This window comes from Anas acuta, chromosome 5 (genome assembly GCF_963932015.1).
Source record: "Anas acuta chromosome 5, bAnaAcu1.1, whole genome shotgun sequence".
NCBI lineage: Eukaryota > Metazoa > Chordata > Aves > Anseriformes > Anatidae > Anas > Anas acuta.
In genome coordinates, this window is record NC_088983.1 from 13357725 (window position 1) to 13375948 (window position 18224).

Below are 18224 nucleotides of genomic sequence, written 5' to 3' on the forward strand. Positions count from 1 at the left end.
CCCTGGGGAAGCGCTAAAATATTCTGAATAAACTCAGCCCGAGTTCTTATTGAGAGTAAAATACCATTTGTGGCACGTCGTATTGATTCGTCTTAATTGCGGTGCAGAAAAGAACATTCAGTTGCTGATGACTTTTGTACTCTGTGACAAGTCGGCTGGAGTTATTCTAACACTGCAGTTGGTTAACCTGAACAGACTGTCGTGCTCAGAGAAGGAGAAAACCTTATCTTCAGTAACATAAACTACAGTATCATCTCTCGGCTTTACTCCTGCCTATCTTGATGCAGCATCCTTTCTTTCTTTTTTTTTTTTTTTTTTTTTTTTTTTTAATTCCTGAAAATAGCAGCCAACTAACTGAAGGGGAAATAGGGCTTCTTTGAATCAGTCCAGGAAAATACACATTCTTACCTAGTTACCCTCCCCAGCCTCCCTCCCCACGCTTCCACCCCCAAATCTTCTTTAAAAAAATCCAGAAACATCTGACCAGCTTTCATCTAAGAGAGTGAAAATCAGTGGAACTTGTCCTTGAGGATCCGTCTCCGGAACCATTAGTTCAAGAGATTTATTATGTATATTTTGTAAAAAGCTGTGGCTTCTCCTGTGCATAAGCCCACAGTCTTAGTCGGTTGTAATGGTTTGATTTTTGTCAACTCTCTGCTCAAATAGGTTGCTGAATACCTTTGAAAAAGTGCTTATAACATGCATAAAAGATAAATATTTCATCTGAAGGAAAATACTTTGATGCTCCATGCAATTCTGTAACATTCATAAGGTCCAGTTTTTACCCTATAATTGCCTATCATTATACACAATTTACATATTCAAACATTCTCCACAAACCTTAGTCTAGCATGTTTTTATTACAAATTCAGATCAAGGGAATAACCTTTAACTTCAGAGACAAATGAGACAAATTTACAAGTGCATGTCTGCTGTTTTCTTGTGTTTTATAAATCCCTGCAGACCCGAACACTTTTGCTATAACGCCACTCAGAACAATATACATATATTACTACTTGTTTGTAGTGCTTCAGTAATGAGTCCCCTTTGTATTAGATAACCTATATAATTCAGCATCTAGGCCCTCCATAACGTCAATTATCTCCTCATAGCTAAATGTACATTCCATTAAAACAAGATTTACAGCCTTTATATTACTTCTTAGGATTGAACGTGGAGATTTTGTGGATTTAAAGAAGCAGAGATGGGAGTTAGCATTTGTTAAAGAAGCAATGAATTAAAACAAAAATGCTATTTCATTTACTAACTATGAATAGGCACCTAATACCCTTAAGAAATAGTTGTAGTAAAACAGACTGAAGTATTCCTGGGGAGAATAAAAAAAAAAAAAAAGAAAAAAAAAAGAAAAGGCAAGGAAATTTGTTTTCACCCTTTGGCTTTTTCTATTTTTTTTTTTTTTCCTTTTACTGTTTCCTGGTTTACTCTTTATTTTTCCATATATGACATGGACAATTTCCTTTATGCATCCTCCTTTAGGCTCCTATTCAGATTACTCAGAATTCCTGCTTGTAAGAGGAGAAAATGGCACCTTAGAAAAGTCTGTGGGAAAAAAAAAATTAAAAAAAATCCCAGCACTTGCCAGTTTTCAAACAAAACTACTTACAGGAAACCGATTTAAAGGGAAGCTGCTGGCATATTTCATATGTTGTAGAAAAGACTGACATTATTTCAAATGCATTTGAATACCTTATGCAAAGAAAAGGCCTAAAAGTGTCCTTGAGCAGTACAAGGGTTTTTCGTGAATGCAGTAAATGGGATCCTACATATAAAACCACCAGCCAGGGGTATTCCTATGATCTTTTCATCTGTACGGTGGGTACAGTTACCCCACGTATTATGTTCCCCATTTTCACTGATGGTTTTCACTATTTTATGCAGTAGGTTTGTAGTGTCCTTACAATCTGCCAGCTGATGGTTCAAAGAAACTAACTAAAAGACACAAAGCTGTTTGGATGCTAAAGGTGGAGTCAATTGAAACAGTTGTATCACAAAGGGCTAATTTAAAAGTTAACTCATTCACTATTGATCTTTTGATATTGATTTTCCTGTTTGCTCCTTACTTTTCACACTTCTCCCTTTCTTGGTTTTATAAAATGCCTTTGTATTTTAGAATTTAACACCAATTAGAAGAAGGTGTTCAGAGATGGCAAACACATTTTTTATTTTCCATTTTATTTTTATTTTTATTTATTTATTTATTATTTCCCAGTCCTTTTGGGTAAAAATTCCTATGCTGTGAGTACAGTTTTTGCTATGCATCTTTTTATTTATTTATTTATTTATTTATTTATTTATTTATTTATTTATTTACTAAGTAGAAGCACTCCTTACACTTCTGTAAGCTGAACATTAACTTCCAGTAAGCCACAAGCTCTGTTAAGGAATGAGAAATTGGACATCCAGAAGGAAGTTGCCCAAAATGACTATTGACATTTTATACCTAAAAATATAATATTGCCATTTTGTAATGCACTAGAAATTAAACTGAGCTGTGCATTTGGCTCATTTATGTGAATCTGGCAGTACAGTTCTGAGGTATGATTAAGTCTCACAGAAAATGGGACTATTGAACACAAGCTGTATCTTCAGCCAAAGGTCGCCTGTGTCCATTAAGAAGCAGGAAGCATCTGTTTGTGTTATGCATGGCTGTATTCTGCCTTCAACTCCTTTTTTTGTAAGCATAAATGCTGGGGAGGACATATAAAGTACTTCTGGGGAAAGTTAAATGAAAAAAAAGTCATGACTTTTATTATTATTATATAAGCCTAGTTAAGATCCTTGTTTGTGTTAACCTAGTATAACTTATGTGGAAAAACTCAGAAGGCTGCAGTGGTGGTTCAGAGCTACTTTGAATTCATAGCAGGGTAATTCAAATCAGAGTTTGGCTAAGAGTATGATTTTAAGGTATCAGTCTTTCAAGGATTCATGCTCTTTGTTCTTGGAATTGTGAGAGGACTGGCTGTAGATAAACAGCATGATGGTGTGGCTTCTTGATGATATGATTGGCAATTAATCTTTTAGGTTTTCCATTCATGATAAAATAGGTTATTTTGCAAAGATATATTTATTATTAAAAGAATGATAAAGAGATGACTTTCTGTTCTTCCTAAATATGATCAGCATTGCCCTCACTACTGAAAAGCACAAGTGGCTTCAGAAAATAAGACAGGCTCCCCAAAGTATTTAATACAGCAAAGGCAGAGCTTGGCAGTTGGCGTTAGCATATAAATAATTAATTGTTTAAGCATACTACTAATATTAGTGTAATATTATTATATTTCAATAAGGGTGTCAACCAGTGCTATCGTAGATCTTTTTCAACAGGTGGAAAATGCTCTCAAGTACATTCACATTGCTAATTAAAATCAGAGCCAGGAATAAGAGGGTCTTGTGGGGTTTGTAGGTGCTCTTGGCATGAATCTTCTTGCATAATCTCTGTAGAGAACGCGCGGTCCCAGTAGTCAAGGTAGGAACAGGATGGGGAAGGCTGTAAAGCACGCAGGCAGTGTGTGGGAGAAGAATACTGCAAGAAGTCGTGATTTTTGTTCCATTTGAAGATGGCACTGGAGGAGATAGGCTATTCAAAGGACAAGGCAAGAAAAGAGAACAGGGCCAAGTATGGGATGAGACAGGATTCTGTTAGTGAGAAGTAACACTTCTCAGTTACTTCGCCTCCTTCAGACACTGTTATTTTTCCATCCGCCTCTTAAAAACATTTAATCTTTGTTCCCCTGTCACATTCTTCCCTTTCACCGACCTCATCTTGAGATTCCCCATTTCCAGATGATGACAGGCTCTATGGCCCCTCATGCTTGGGCTCTTGCAACTAAAACCTTCATCTCCTCTCCTTGACTAAGATGCACTTCAGGTCGGCTGAGCTTTATGAGAGAGTGTGGCTGTTTATCTGAGTGAAGAATTGGAGGTGCTTAGGTTGTGAGACTGCAGGCGTCTTGTTAAGTTATAAAGCACCAACTTTTGTCGCCAGTTGATGCTTACTTTATGAATTGTTGGTGATAGTCCCCGTCACCCTCAGCAGGAAGTGCTGCAAGTCTCTCTCGAGCCCTCTTTTTAGAGAAGGCAGTGTAGGAATGGATGCATTGTGTTAGCTCTGGGGATGGGTAGAGGAGTTGCACTTGTTTTACATCTTCAGCTCGTGTGGCTATCAAAACCAAATTAAAATGAAGAGAAGTATAAAGGGAAATAGTTCCTTTGCATTTGGTGTTTAAAGCTAATGACTGGTGTTGGCCTGGCAGTGGTGATTCCCACTTGGGCTTGAACTTAACACTTCAGTCTCTTTAGTGAAGACTGTCAGTCCCTCTGTGAAATGGAGGTGGCAGCACTTCCAAACACCCTAAGGAATGCAGGGAGGGCAAAACTCCCCCAGAATATTGGGAGCGTTCAGCTATAGTATTCAACAGCATTCAATCATAAAACTATGTAACTAAATGTTCTTGCTAACTTGGATAGTTTAAATGGTAATATGGCTTATAAAACCTCTTCAGCAGAAAGGCAGTGAAGGTAATGGCTTTGTTTTGGACCTATATTACAGATATTTTTACATACCTGATGATGCATTCGTTATGAACCAAAATAGTTCACACTGCAGATCCATACTGCAGGCACCTGGAAAGTACTTGGTCCTTGTCTAGTTGACCTGTCAAACCACGTACAAGCATATATTTTCTTCAGTATGAAGCACTAAATCTTTCTAGTATTTAATGCCCTTCTCTTTAATGTCAGCTGGTCTTATAAGGAGACTTGTTAAACTAGTGTTCTCAATTATGGCATTTTAATTTAATAATAATTCAATTAAAGGTGTGTTTTTTATGGAGCATCTACGCTACATTTATTGGTATTATTAGAGTAACCATCGTAATAACAAGGAGTAATTATTTAAGTGCTCATTAAAAATCAAGTGGGAGAAGAGAGTAATATTGGTGGAAAGACTGTAGGAACCTGATACATGTCTGTTCCTGAGTGCTACAATAAAAGGTGTCCTTTCTTTAAAGCTTCCAAGTTTCTACTTTTCCTGAACTTCTAAAGGTGCAGTAAAGCAGCATTAAAATTCCTTAATATTTTTATTGCTGCTTTTGTAACTTTGTAAAGGGAACCAGAAACATTATCTGGAAAGTATTACTAGAGGTAAAGAATGCCAGTAGTTACATGGACCTGGCTTGGTATCCAGTGCAGCCCCTCCTGGCAGGGGCTATGGGTGGGTGATTAAAAGTCGGAGGGAGCTCATTCTCTGTTACAGCTAATGCAATTATTCAGGCATGCTGAGGGGAGGCTTTGTAAGGCACTGGATGTCACTGTAGCCCAGCAGAAAATAATGAATTCTCAGCAGTTCTTATCTCACACTGATTATTGTTTGATAGTATCCAGAATAACTGAGGATATTTTGAGGGAAATTTATCTCCGGGGCAAAGGCGCTCAGCATTCAGGGTGTACAGAAAGTCATGTACCAACTGGGCAGGGAGGATCTGCATATCACTATGTGATACAAGCCAGACTGCAGAGGACAGATAAGTCAGGGAATTCAGGCTGCCATTGCAGTGGGATGAATGTCCACAGATCCAGGCAACTCTTGTTCTGGCCTGGGCAAACCTACCTGTGTGTTCTTAGTGCCCTCCACAAGGACAGAATTTGACAAGCAGAATCTAAATTTACCTTTGTTTTGTGCTGTTCATGAAACAGAAAAAAAAGCTCATTATGGCTTTGACATTTTGAATGGAATATAATCTGTCATGCAGTAATGGAGGGAACACATTTTAATATTTCTGGAAGAGACCATCTTATGTCACAATAAGCAGAAAAGGTGAGTGTTCAATAAATTTGTAGTTTATAATGACCTACTTAGGGAGAAAATACTAGGGAGGTTTTAATATACCAGATAAAACCATAACAAAACAATAGCTGGCAGTTGAACTTTGAATCAGAAAGACGACAGCTTTTTTTAACATTGAGTATAGTCAACCATTGCCACAGACTACCCAGTGGACAGGCACAGTAGATTCTCTCCCAGTTGATATTTCCAAATTGAGCTGGGTGAAGGGGTTGCTAAAAGACATGAACTGGCTCAACTGCAAATCACTGGGCTGGATGATATCTGTACAGCCTATGAGAAGAAGACTAAATTGTTTCCTGTGTTTTTCATGTCCATGTAGGTAGGAAACAATATTACCATCTTTAATTGCAGGAATAAAGGTTTAGATTAGGCAACTGGGCAACCTTCATATAGTAAAGAAGTGAGAGAATGCGATAGACTTAAAAAAGTTATAGACTCTCCATTTGAGAGGCCTTCGAAGTGGGGTAATTGAGCATCTATCATGGGTATGAACAGATGCAAAGATATGGACATCCCTTGGCTCAGGAATGGGACCAGAGTAACCTTTAAGGCTATTAAGGTCCTTTACTTCTTTAATTTCATAGTCTTTGCTAGCATTGGTCAAGATTTCTGAACCTGTATCTCAGTAGGATTCAGCCCTACAAACCTGTGAGGTGTCTGAACTCCAGTGATAGTACTTCATATTTAGTGCAGTCTTAAAGCCACCACTGCCAACATACTCAGGGTTTGTGGCCTGGATGTCTCATCATACCTTCTCACAACATAAAGATAAAAAATTATACTTGAGCCATTGGTTGCTAAAATCAAGCCTATTTACAGACTGGAGCGTTGAATCCATGTGCAATTCCTTGAACAGTTTTAATGAAGTCTTGGCTTGTGCTTAACTTTAAGCACATGAATAATTTCATCACTATCCAACAGAGCACTTCAGCCTGTGCTTAAGTTTCTCTGGTGTTGATTACTCCCATGCTCAAAGTCAAGCACATGCTAAAGCGATAAAGACTACACATGGCAAAGCCTATATGACTAGTTGTCATAAAGTGGGTATTTAGACAGACTTCAGTGCAGGTGGCTAGGGATTAAGATAGCCATATATCAAAAGTAGCCTTATAACAAAGAGTTTTATAGTGTAGGTGCACTGCATTATTAAATATAAGGATCATTCTCGAGCAATACGTGGCTGTTTCTGGGCATGTTTAAAATATTTAGTGAGTTTTTGAATATAAAAATGTTCGGAGTGGATCTTCAAAGACTTTTTGACATTGTTCTGTTCTTAAAAGTGAGCATCTACACTGCTCAGGGCAACTTCTAGGCAAGATAACCATGAAGTGATAATATGGAAATGAAAGTGTTTTTTTTTATTTTTATTTTTTATTTTATATTTTTTTTAAAGGAGGAGTCTGGGGAGAGTCTTTGAGGGTGAAATTTTATATATATATATATATATATATACATACATATGTGTATGTATACATACACACAGCCACACATACAAACACTCATAGAGCAGTCAGAGATTGGTAGCCAGGCAGCCTGCAGTTAATTTTGCCGTTGTACAGAGATCTCTTGAAGATGAGTGTTTAGGAGCATAAAAGCTAAATAAAACAAAAAAGGAGGAGAAGGCTGTTCTACGACTTCTAGCTTGTAAATCTTACATCACTAATAGCACTAATTTGCTCTGTTTGAAAGAAAACTAAAAAGGAGAGGTTTTACTTTCCTCACTTGGATTTCATGGAGGTGAAGTTTTGGAGAACAAAACAAAACAAAACATCTCAGTTCCTCATAACGTGTAGTAGCAAGAATCCAGCCAGCTGCCATTTTGAAGGTAATTTTTTTAATCAGCCATTTCAGTTTTAGATTGGCCTTGATCTTCAGCCTGCTCAGGAATTCTTCTCCTTACATATGTGCCACTGCTGAAGTAAACGCATTGCTGTTGTTGCCATCTAATGCACAGCTGCTTTCTTCCTCCTGTCAGCTCTTGAGCTAAGCAAGGAGAATGCATGCACACGCACACTCACATACTTTATTTTTTTTAACGGGGGAAAAACACACACACACACAGACACACACACAAACACAAAAAACAACAAAAAAGAAAGCATGCTGTGACTTTAAAAATGAAAGAATCAAACAGCTGTGGGTAATAAATCGATTAATTAGAGTGGATAAAATGAAGGTGAAGGGTGCAGAGCACTCTTTAATTTGAAGATATATGACCTTGTAAGATGCTGCACTTCATTTGCTATTATATCACACTTCAGAAAGGGCTTTATTAAAATCTATTCTAGGGTGAGCTGAGGTAAAACATATTGTTAAAAAAAGCTTTTGACAGAGTATGTTATATACTTTAGTCTGCTTCAGTGATTTCTGTCACTTTTTATACTACACATGTTGCTGGGCAAGAAAAGTTAAACGTCTAGACATTTTCATCATATTTCTGTAAGAAACAGAAATTTAAATATTTGAAGTAATAATGGGAGCATTTACTGTTGCTTTGGCTGCAGAGCTGACATAAAACTCCCTAACTGCCTGAGTGCTGAGTAGATTTTAAGGGATAATGTATCAGTTCCTTTCAGTGTTTGTATGTAGCTTTCATTAGTGTCAATAGCAGTTATGGGCACTTTTTTTTCCAAGCAGAACACAGCTCCCAAGCTTGTTTTTTTTTTTTTTTTTTTTCTTCAGTAGTGGTTGCTAGAGATTAATCAGAGCAACTGAGCGCATTCGGTGCGACACAGCATGAAGGGCCTGGGTGTGGGGGCTGTGTCAGTTGGACATGCCCGCGGTGTTGGGCAGAGTTTTTCTTGGCTGTAGACACCTGGATTCTCTGAAATCAGGGTCTGAAACTGCTATCCACAGCAACAGCCCTGCAAAATCAATAGGAGTGGGAGGAACTGCACCACATTTATCACATACCTTTGTATATAAGTCCCAATCTGATAGATGCTCATTCATTTACGCCTTTGTGGATGTTCATTGGTGATAAGATTAGATAGACTGACAGGCTGATAGGTAGGCAGATAATCCTCTAGTCTTCTTGTCTAGGGTTTTGTAGGTTTTGTTAGCAGCAGCCGTTCCTGCAACAGCTAGAAGAGGAGAATTCAGCCAGCAGCAATCCTTCCTCTCCTGGTGTGTCCCAGATTTTTTTTTTTTTTGACTGCTATGAGTCATTTCTCTTCACAAAGGTAGTTTTGATGATACAGTTCTGCTCACCTTATAAACTTTTCCCTTTTCAAACTAAAGCAATGGCTTGCTCTGAATCACACTTCCCCATCTAGGCATGGGCTGTACAGTTCAGCTTTGGACCCACGCTCTGGTGGGGATGGGGAGGCTGGGGGGCTTGGGGTGCTACATAGACACGGAGGGGAGACAGGTCCAGGTTTTGAACTTGCAAGACGTTCAGTGCATTTAGGTACAGTGGGGTCAAAATGCATGCTTTCATAAACAAACAAACTGTCCTGCAAGAAATTACTTGTAGATTTTCCAAAGTGGGGAGTTGTTGTTCAGGATACCTCTCCCTTGTTTTAAGAAAAAAAAATAAATCCTGGATCATGATGTTCAGGTTGACAGCTATTTATAAATTTATCACAGTCTTTCAGAAGCATAGAAAAAGAGTTGGGGGTGTGTGTGGGGGGAAAGTGCTTTTTGAAGATAGCACATAGTTTATATTGTGCCCGGGACTGGAATTTTCTAGCTAGCAAAATTATGACTGCAGCACAGACTTGTCCATACCTGTCCTTTATGTAAAGCTGAATCAAGGTTAAAGGAATGCTTTCCACCTTTATGCAGTTGTTCAAAGAGGCTAGAAAGGCAAACAGAACAATGTTTTTGGCTCCAGTGAGCGTTACTGTATTGGAGGGCAGGCTCAGGCTCAGAAATTCTTGGGACACAGTTGAAGCACGGCCCGACATTTGTTACTGTTAATTGCAACTGTGCTGTCGGCTTTGATTACCGGATGTTTCATTTGAATGACTTCTTGGTGTTTTGGCAAAAATAATGTCAAAGTGGCTTATGCAAGGGTACACTTTCCAAGCTCCTGTTGACTCAGATAGGACTTGTGCAGCTAAATACTTACATAGCATTTTAAAAATGGAAGTGCTGGCATGACTGAAACATGTATAAATTAAATTCAGCAAGATCTCAGGGGACTGGTGCATGAAGTATATAAAAATATAAAGTGAAACAGTGAAAATGATACCGAAGCTGCTTGCAGGTGCCTCATAAAACCTACTATACCGCATTTTCTTTGACTTTCACATGTAGCCATAAATCCCTTGAAACAAATTCCTTTTTGTGGAATAAACACGTGAAAAGATTTGGATCCTCATGTGTCATAAAAGGTTTTATTTGCAAGTTGGAGGATATAAATGTATATAGCATGGGTGCATATGTGTGATATTTGTCATACATGTTAAGTGAATAAGTGTGGTGAGTAAATGTGCTGTTCAACAATTTATATCAGTCAATACATTGCAATTAAGTCCTTCTTTCAGAAATGCCAAGGAGGAAATGTGTTAGCAAAATAAAGTGCATGCCAACTGTATTTAAATGTTCTCCACCGTATTATTTTTTGAGTGTTCTTTCTGTTTTTCTTTTATAGGTAAAGATGAGCCTTCAAGCTATATTTGCACAACATGCAAGCAGCCTTTTAATAGCGCTTGGTTCTTGCTTCAGCATGCCCAGAACACACATGGATTCCGCATCTACCTGGAAACAAGCCCTTCAAACAGTTCCCTTACTCCACGCATCACCATCCCTCCTCCTTTGGGACCAGAGACTGTTGCACAGTCCCCGCTGATGAATTTCCTTGGAGACAACAACCCTTTCAATCTTCTACGGATGACAGGACCCATCTTGCGTGAACACCCAGGCTTTGGTGAGGGTCGGCTCCCAAACACGCCTCCACTGTTCAGCCCACCACCTCGTCATCATCTGGATCCACATCGCCTTAGTGCCGAAGAAATGGGGTTAGTTGCCCAGCATCCCAGTGCCTTTGACAGAGTTATGCGTTTAAACCCCATGGCAATTGAGTCCCCAGCGATGGATTTCTCCAGAAGGCTTCGAGAGCTGGCAGGAAACAGTTCCACCCCTCCGCCAGTCTCGCCCAGTCGCACCAACCCTATGCATCGCCTGTTGAATCCTTTCCAGCCAAGTCCTAAATCACCTTTTTTGAGCACCCCGCCATTGCCCCCCATGCCCCCCAGCAGCACTACGCCTCCCCAGCCTCAGGCCAAGAGCAAGTCCTGTGAATTCTGTGGGAAAACATTCAAGTTCCAGAGTAACCTTATTGTCCACCGGCGCAGTCACACAGGAGAAAAGCCCTACAAATGTCAGCTCTGTGACCACGCTTGCTCCCAGGCCAGCAAGCTAAAGCGTCATATGAAAACGCATATGCATAAAGCTGGCTCCATGACAGGCAGGTCAGACGATGGACTGTCCACCACGAGTTCCCCTGAGCCAGGCACAAGTGAACTCACTGGAGAGGGACTGAAATCCGGTGAGACAGATTTCAGGAACGAGAGCGATCCTTCCCTGGGTCATGACAATGAAGAAGAGGAAGAGGAGGAGGAGGAGGAAGAGGAGCTGGAAAATGAGAGCAGGCCAGAGTCAAGCTTCAGTATGGACTCAGAACTGAGTCGTAACCGAGAAAATGGTTCCAAATCGCTGCCAGATGAGAAGTCCCTCGTCCTGGGAAAAGTCATAGAGAATGTAAGTCTTGGTGCCATCCAGCAATACAACGACATGCTAGCTGAGAAACAGAAGAGAAGTAGCTTCATGAAAAGGTCTTCTGACCAGCGAGACTTGTGTCCTCGAGACCTCTGTCCGAGAGACACAGGTGATGAAGACTCGGTGGTAGGAGAGCTGGACCGCACCGAGGAAGGGACGGTCAATGGAAGAAACTTTGGCCCAGGTGAGCCCTTCCCAAACTTGTTCCCTCGCAAGCCAACACCTATCACGAGCCCCAGTTTAAACAACTCATCTAAAAGAATAAAGGTTGAGAAAGATTTGGACTTGCCACCAGCAACAATAATACCTTCCGAAAACGTTTACTCCCAGTGGCTGGTAGGGTACGCAGCATCGAGGCACTTCATGAAGGATCCGTTTCTAGGATTCACAGACTCCCGACAATCCCCCTTTGCCACCTCTTCTGAGCACTCGTCGGAGAACGGGAGCCTGCGTTTCTCCACCCCGCCGGGGGACATGCTGGATGGGGGGCTCTCAGGGCGCAGCGGCACGGCCAGCGGAGGCAGCACCCCCCACATCAGTGGTCCGGGCCCCGGGCGACCCAGCTCGAAGGAAGGGCGCAGGAGCGATACATGTGAGTACTGTGGCAAGGTCTTTAAGAACTGCAGCAATTTGACGGTGCACCGTCGGAGCCACACTGGAGAGCGGCCTTACAAATGCGAGCTCTGCAACTATGCATGTGCCCAGAGCAGTAAGCTGACACGTCACATGAAAACGCATGGCCAGATAGGGAAGGAGGTCTACCGCTGCGACATTTGCCAGATGCCCTTCAGTGTTTACAGCACCCTGGAGAAACACATGAAAAAGTGGCATGGAGAACATTTGCTGACAAATGACGTCAAAATTGAGCAGGCAGAAAGAAGCTAAGCCCCCTCCCCACCCCCGCCCGCCCCGTCCCTTCCCCTCCTTCCCCCCCGCTAGGTTAAATTTCAGGGGTCTAGGTAACATTTTATTTGTACAGTTTAACTATTGCCAACTGAGAAAAGATGACCTAACTTGCCTCCGTAAACATAACTTAGCATAACTATGGTAGGTGCCAGACTTTGGCACTTAAATATAACCTGTGTCTACAAAGTTCTATTAAACCCGAGGGTTGATTAAGGCAGTAAAAATTGTGGAGCCTTTTAACTGTGCAATAATTTCTGTATTTATTGGGTTTTTGTAATTTTTTGGCATGTGCAGGTACTTTTTTTTATTCTTTCTGTTTAAATTTCTTTTAAAATTTTGTTGGGTATCCCTTTTTAATTTTACCCAGTCGTAGCCTGAGATTACTTGCATTGTAGGGGTGAAACATATCTTTTTAAATTATATTTTTTGGGCCGCTGCTTTGTTGAAATTTAAGCTAAGCATGTGTAATTTCTTGTGAAGAAGCCAGCATTTTAACAGAGATCTTTCTTTCTTTCCAAACCCTCCCCCCACCTCCCTTTTTTTTCCTTTCCTCTTTTAAATAACCTTGAAGATTAGTGAAAACAAAATTGTACAGCGGATAACAATCTTTAAAATTAGCACTTTCTTTTGGAATTGGGTGGATTATGTAGCACTGACAATGTTACTAACGATAGAGGCCTTTTATAGATGGATTTCATCATTACAGTCATGCCAGCTAAAAAGACATAGGTGCAGACGGCAGCTACATTCAAAAAAGAGTAACATTCTTAATTGTGCATTATTACAAGATAGTTTCTTCTTGTTGTTAAAGCTATGGCAACAGAACGGTGCCATTTTGTCACTTTTGGGGGTTTTTTTCCTTCCTTCTTCCCTGCCTGCCACTTTTCCCAGAGACAGTAAAAGTACATCTCAAGTATTGTAATATTCTTTTCAAACCTTAGAGGAGCCAAATGCCACCTTTTTTTCATTTTAAACTGCACAAACACATTTCTGAGTCCAGGATGTCTGTATGTGCCTCTCCTTTAGTCCAGATTTGCTGTAGTTAAAATAATTACTAGAGGATGGGCAAGTGGCAATTTCTCAATGAAAAATCTCAACTCGTAGTCATTTGTTTTGTGAATGGATATACCAGAACTATCTTCTATGATGTACAATGGCATTACAAGGAAAGGAAAAACTAAATTCTAGTTGATCTACCTATCTTGGCAAGATTCTGCTTCTACTGAAGTCATTAAGAGTTTTCCCATTGACTTAATTAGGAACAGAAGTTAGTTGTATTATGAGAAAACCATTATGACAGAAAAAAAAAAAAAAAGTAAAGAAAAATGCACCTGCTCTACTTTCAAATTTTAAAAATTTTCAAAGCCCATTATGACTAATATTAACAAACAGTGGACAATTATGGTTAGAGATTTTAATTATGTTGACCCGCACTTTAAAGCTTTTGTTTGTGGTTAAGAGAAAAATGGCTTCTCAACAAGAAATTACATCATATTCTTCTACTTGGCCCAAAGGTGGGTTAAACTGTAAGGGAACAGCTGAGATTAAGTGTCAGTGTTGCTAAGCATGGCATTCACAATACTGGCACTATAAAGAAAAATAAATAAAAATAATTTATTGGACAGTTTTTCTACTGCCATTCAATTTGACGTGAGTGCCTTGAAAACTGATCTTCCTATTTGAGTCTCTTGAGACAAATGCAAAATGTTTTTGTGAAATGAAAAGACTTTTAAAAAAAAGTAAAACAAGAAAAGTACATTCTTTAGAAAAAAAGAGCCACATTTACTTAAAAAAAAAAATTACTGGTTGAAGATAGTGGACATGAAAATGCCATAAGACCCAATCAAATGAAGATGTATACCCAGCACAACTTCGGACATCCATTAGCTGAATTATTCTCAGCCTTTTTTTTTTTTTCAGGACAACGCTGCTTAGGAAATGGAATGGAAATGATTTACTGCTGAATTAAAACTCAAATGACACAAATTACAAGTTGTTATCATTGAATGAGAAAAAACAATTCAGGAACAACGGCTAATTTTTTTTAAAAGTTAAATTTAGTGCACTCTGTCTTAAAATACGTTTACAGTATTGAATACATACAAGGGTAAAAAAGAAATTGTGTGTATGTGTGTTTGAGCAATCTTTTTTTTTTCAAAGTTTGCTTAATAGGTTATTAAAAAATGCCATAATGGCCATGTGTATATTGTTTTCTTTTGGTGACGGGGTTTTAGTATATATTATATATATTAAAATTTCTTGATTACTGTAAAAGTGGACCAGTATTTGTAATAATGGAGAATGCCTGGGCATTTTACAAAACCAGAAAGAAAAAAAAAAAAAAAAACTTTTCTTTTTTCCTTGAAAATGTTGCAGTAAAATTTAAATGGTGGGTCTATAAATTTGTTCTTGTCACTGTAACTGTAAAGTCTTGAGTTTTAGTAAATTTTTTTCTGCCTTGGGTGTTGAATTTTTATTTCAAAAATGTATAGAATCTTGTATTTGGGGATTAAAAGGTGATTGCTACACCATGTAGAAAAAGTATGTAGAAAAAAGTGCTTAATATTGTTATTGCTTTGCAGAAAAAAAAAAAATCACGTTTCTGACCTGTACCTATTTTTCTCTTTTTTTCTCCCCCATTTCCCCTTTTCTTCCCCTTCTGGAATGGATATTGATATTGGTTGATTCATATGATGTAGGCACTTGCTGTATTTTTACTGAAGCTTGTAATTTTTTAACTGTACGCTTGTCCTTTTAAAGGGATTTAATGTACCTTTTTGTTAGTGAATTTGGAAATAAAAATAAAAACAAACAAACAGGCTGCCATAATATATTTTTTTAATTTGGCAGGATAAAATATTGCAAAAATAATAAAAAAAAAATTTGTATGTCAAGTCCTTATTGTACAGGAAAAAAAGGGGGTTGTTAGACGACCTTTGAGTAAAAGAAGCAAAACAAAATAATTAAGTGCTTTTTTATTTTTGTTGTTGTTGTTGTTCAGAAATAATTTTAGTTGTATATATAATTTTTATTTTTTTTTTGTCAGAAATGGCCTACAAAAAAGTGCTGTTCCCACAGGGCTCTAAATCACTTCAAAGTTGCCTGGACCCCTTGCATCAAGGTTTTACCAGGTATGGTTGAACCAGGCTGGATGGTTGTTGCCTATTCGTGAGAAATGAAATCCAGTTTCCATAAAGGTGTCTGAGGCGACATCCCACAGCTTCCCCGCAGGTTCAAGAGAGAGAGAGGAGATTCCCCCCTCCCCAAAAAAGAAGATGTACAACACATCTTCCCTCTCCTGGCCACCCCACTCACTTCCTGCCACTGCCCTCTGGAAGAAAGGCATTTTATAGCAAAAAATGAGAGCTGGCGCGTCCACTTTGACACAGGTAAAATGATCCGCTGTCGGTACAGTTGTGACCAGGTTGAAGTAAAATTGGTCCAGGCACAGCCCTCCCCTTCCCTGTCAGAACAGGACCTACTCCATGTACAGGTCTTGCCAGTCCATGTTATTAGCTGCTTTGCTGCTGTTCACTCCGAATTGTACATTCCATGAATTTCTGAATGTTTGAGGGACTGGGATGAAATTCTGTGCCTTTTGATGTCTCTCTTCTTTGCTGTTCTTTCTCTCTCTCTCTCATGCTCTCTCCCTTTTGGGTCGAGGGGAAGACAGGTGGCAGAAGAGGCACTGATGCTCTAGTGAAGGGGAGAAGGGGAAAGTGCTCACCGCCCTTGCAGGAAATGACGGTAAAACTAAAACAAACAAAAAGAATTTCCATGCCAAATTCTTCTGCAGCTTTCATCAGTGCAGAATGGCTGGAGCAATTGGAGAGGCATGGGTGTGACAGCAGGGAGAATTTGGTCCAGCTACCTAACAGATATGTCTTCCTGGCTTGAGCAACGTACCCTTAAGACTTCTGGACAAATTTTGGATCTCAATTAAACTGATAACAATCAGGAATTATTCATCACTTATAGTGCTGGCTTACTCCAGCGCAGCTGAGGCAGGAATCTAATCCCTTAAAGGCATATTTTCACTTTTAGGTGAAAATTCAGAACTCTGACATTTGTATAGAACCAGAGTCATATCACGGAATTCAGCAGAATGCCCTGGACATACATCAGTGTAATGAAGATCAGAAGTTAACAGTCCATTTATCAATGTTTTCAGTCCATGATTCTTCACTTTAAAAATGAATTCACCTTTCATTTTAGTGTAAGCTGCTTAGGAGCTCCGGTCCCCCCCCCTCCCCCCCTTTTTTTTTCATTAATCCAGAATAGCTAACACCAGCAGTTGTCTAGTCTTGTGACTTAGATTACTGAAACTAACAACAAGTCACCCCAAAAGCACAAAGGTTGTGTTTCTGCAGACTGTAGTGATATAGTGATAATGAAATGGCCCTCCTTTTCTTCTTGCTTAGGAGAACTGTAGTTTACTAGGCCATAAGCACAATATAGCATAGATGTAAAATAGATAGAATGCTGCCATAGTTCTTTTCACAATTATTTCTCAACTATTTTTTTTAATTACTATTATTATTTTAAGGTTGAATTTATTACTTGCATTGTGTCTAATCCTGCTGCCTTTGAAGTTTGGATCAAAACTCCAGATGACTTCCTTGGCAAGAGGACAGGCCCGAGAACCTGGTTTGAGGAAGAAAAATACTTATTTTTAAGGAAAGGGTCAAAAAATCAGCATTTCATCCCAGTCCTATGTAAAAGACAGTCCAAGGTTTTGTTTATCACAGGCAAACTCATTTTTATGGTGCTCTTTGTATTTTAGAACTGCAAAGCAAAGTAACGTTGATTTAAGTTGTTTGCATTTGTACCGGCAAGGCAAAATATTTTTATTACCTTTTTCTATTACTTATTGTATGAGCTTTTGTTGTTTACTTGGAGGTTTTGTCTTTTACTACAAGTTTGGAACTATTTATTATTGCTTGGTATTTGTGCTCTGTTTAAAAAACGAGAGCACTTTTTTTTTTTTTAATGGATAAAATGTTGAGATGGCTGGAGGTCATTTCAATATGGCTTAGTGAAATATTTATTGTTCCTTTTATTCTCTGTACAAGATTTTTGGCCTCTTTTTTTTTTCCCTTATTGTCACAATGTTGAGTTCAGCATGTGTCTACCATTTCATTTGTACGCTCGTTCAAAACAACGTTTGTTCCAGTTTCAAGTTATAAAAATAAATTGGACATTTGACTTGATCTCCAAATCTTGTCTTTCCTGTTTTTTATTTTTTGTTTTTGTTTTTATTTATTTATTTATTTATTTATTTATTTTTGAAATTGAGGGGTGGGAAGGGAAAAAAAGCAGCAGAATGAAGCGAGGAGTTGGAACTTCAGCATGGGTGAAAGACCCTGTGCAGTGTTTTCTGTCAGTTCTTGTGGGGTCCATCAGTAGAGAAGTCTTGTTTGGGGAGGACATGTAAACCTGAAGTTAAAAATACACCTAAATGCTGCTTATGTTTCTTGGACCTAAAGACCTCCCCCCTCTGCACACCCCTCAGCCATGTAGGCATCTTGAGAGAAAATTGTAGAACAATCATTTAAACAGTCAATTTTCTTACGCTAGCAGTCATATGCACCTAAGTTGGTTAATATGTTTTGCTTCTTTGGTGCCAATGTAAATGGGGACAACAATCACTGATATAACCAGGAGCTGAATTTGGGCCACAGACTGTGTGCCATTATGTGAGAAGCACTGCAATACAACTTCAGTTTCA

At 39.0% G+C, this 18224-nt stretch overlaps 1 protein-coding gene across 7 annotated transcripts in view; it reads left to right on the plus strand.

The window, feature by feature from the left end:
* BCL11B (BCL11 transcription factor B) overlaps positions 1 to 17714 on the plus strand; it is a 96091-nt gene extending 78377 nt beyond the window's left edge. For all 7 annotated transcript variants that reach the window (XM_068682799.1, XM_068682804.1, XM_068682800.1 and 4 more), the window contains one exon: positions 10464 to 17714. In XM_068682799.1, the coding sequence (XP_068538900.1) occupies positions 10464 to 12475 (2012 nt within the window). In that variant the 3' untranslated portion in view covers positions 12476 to 17714. The remainder of the gene's footprint in view (positions 1 to 10463) is intronic.
* Positions 17715 to 18224: the final 510 nt, after the last annotated feature.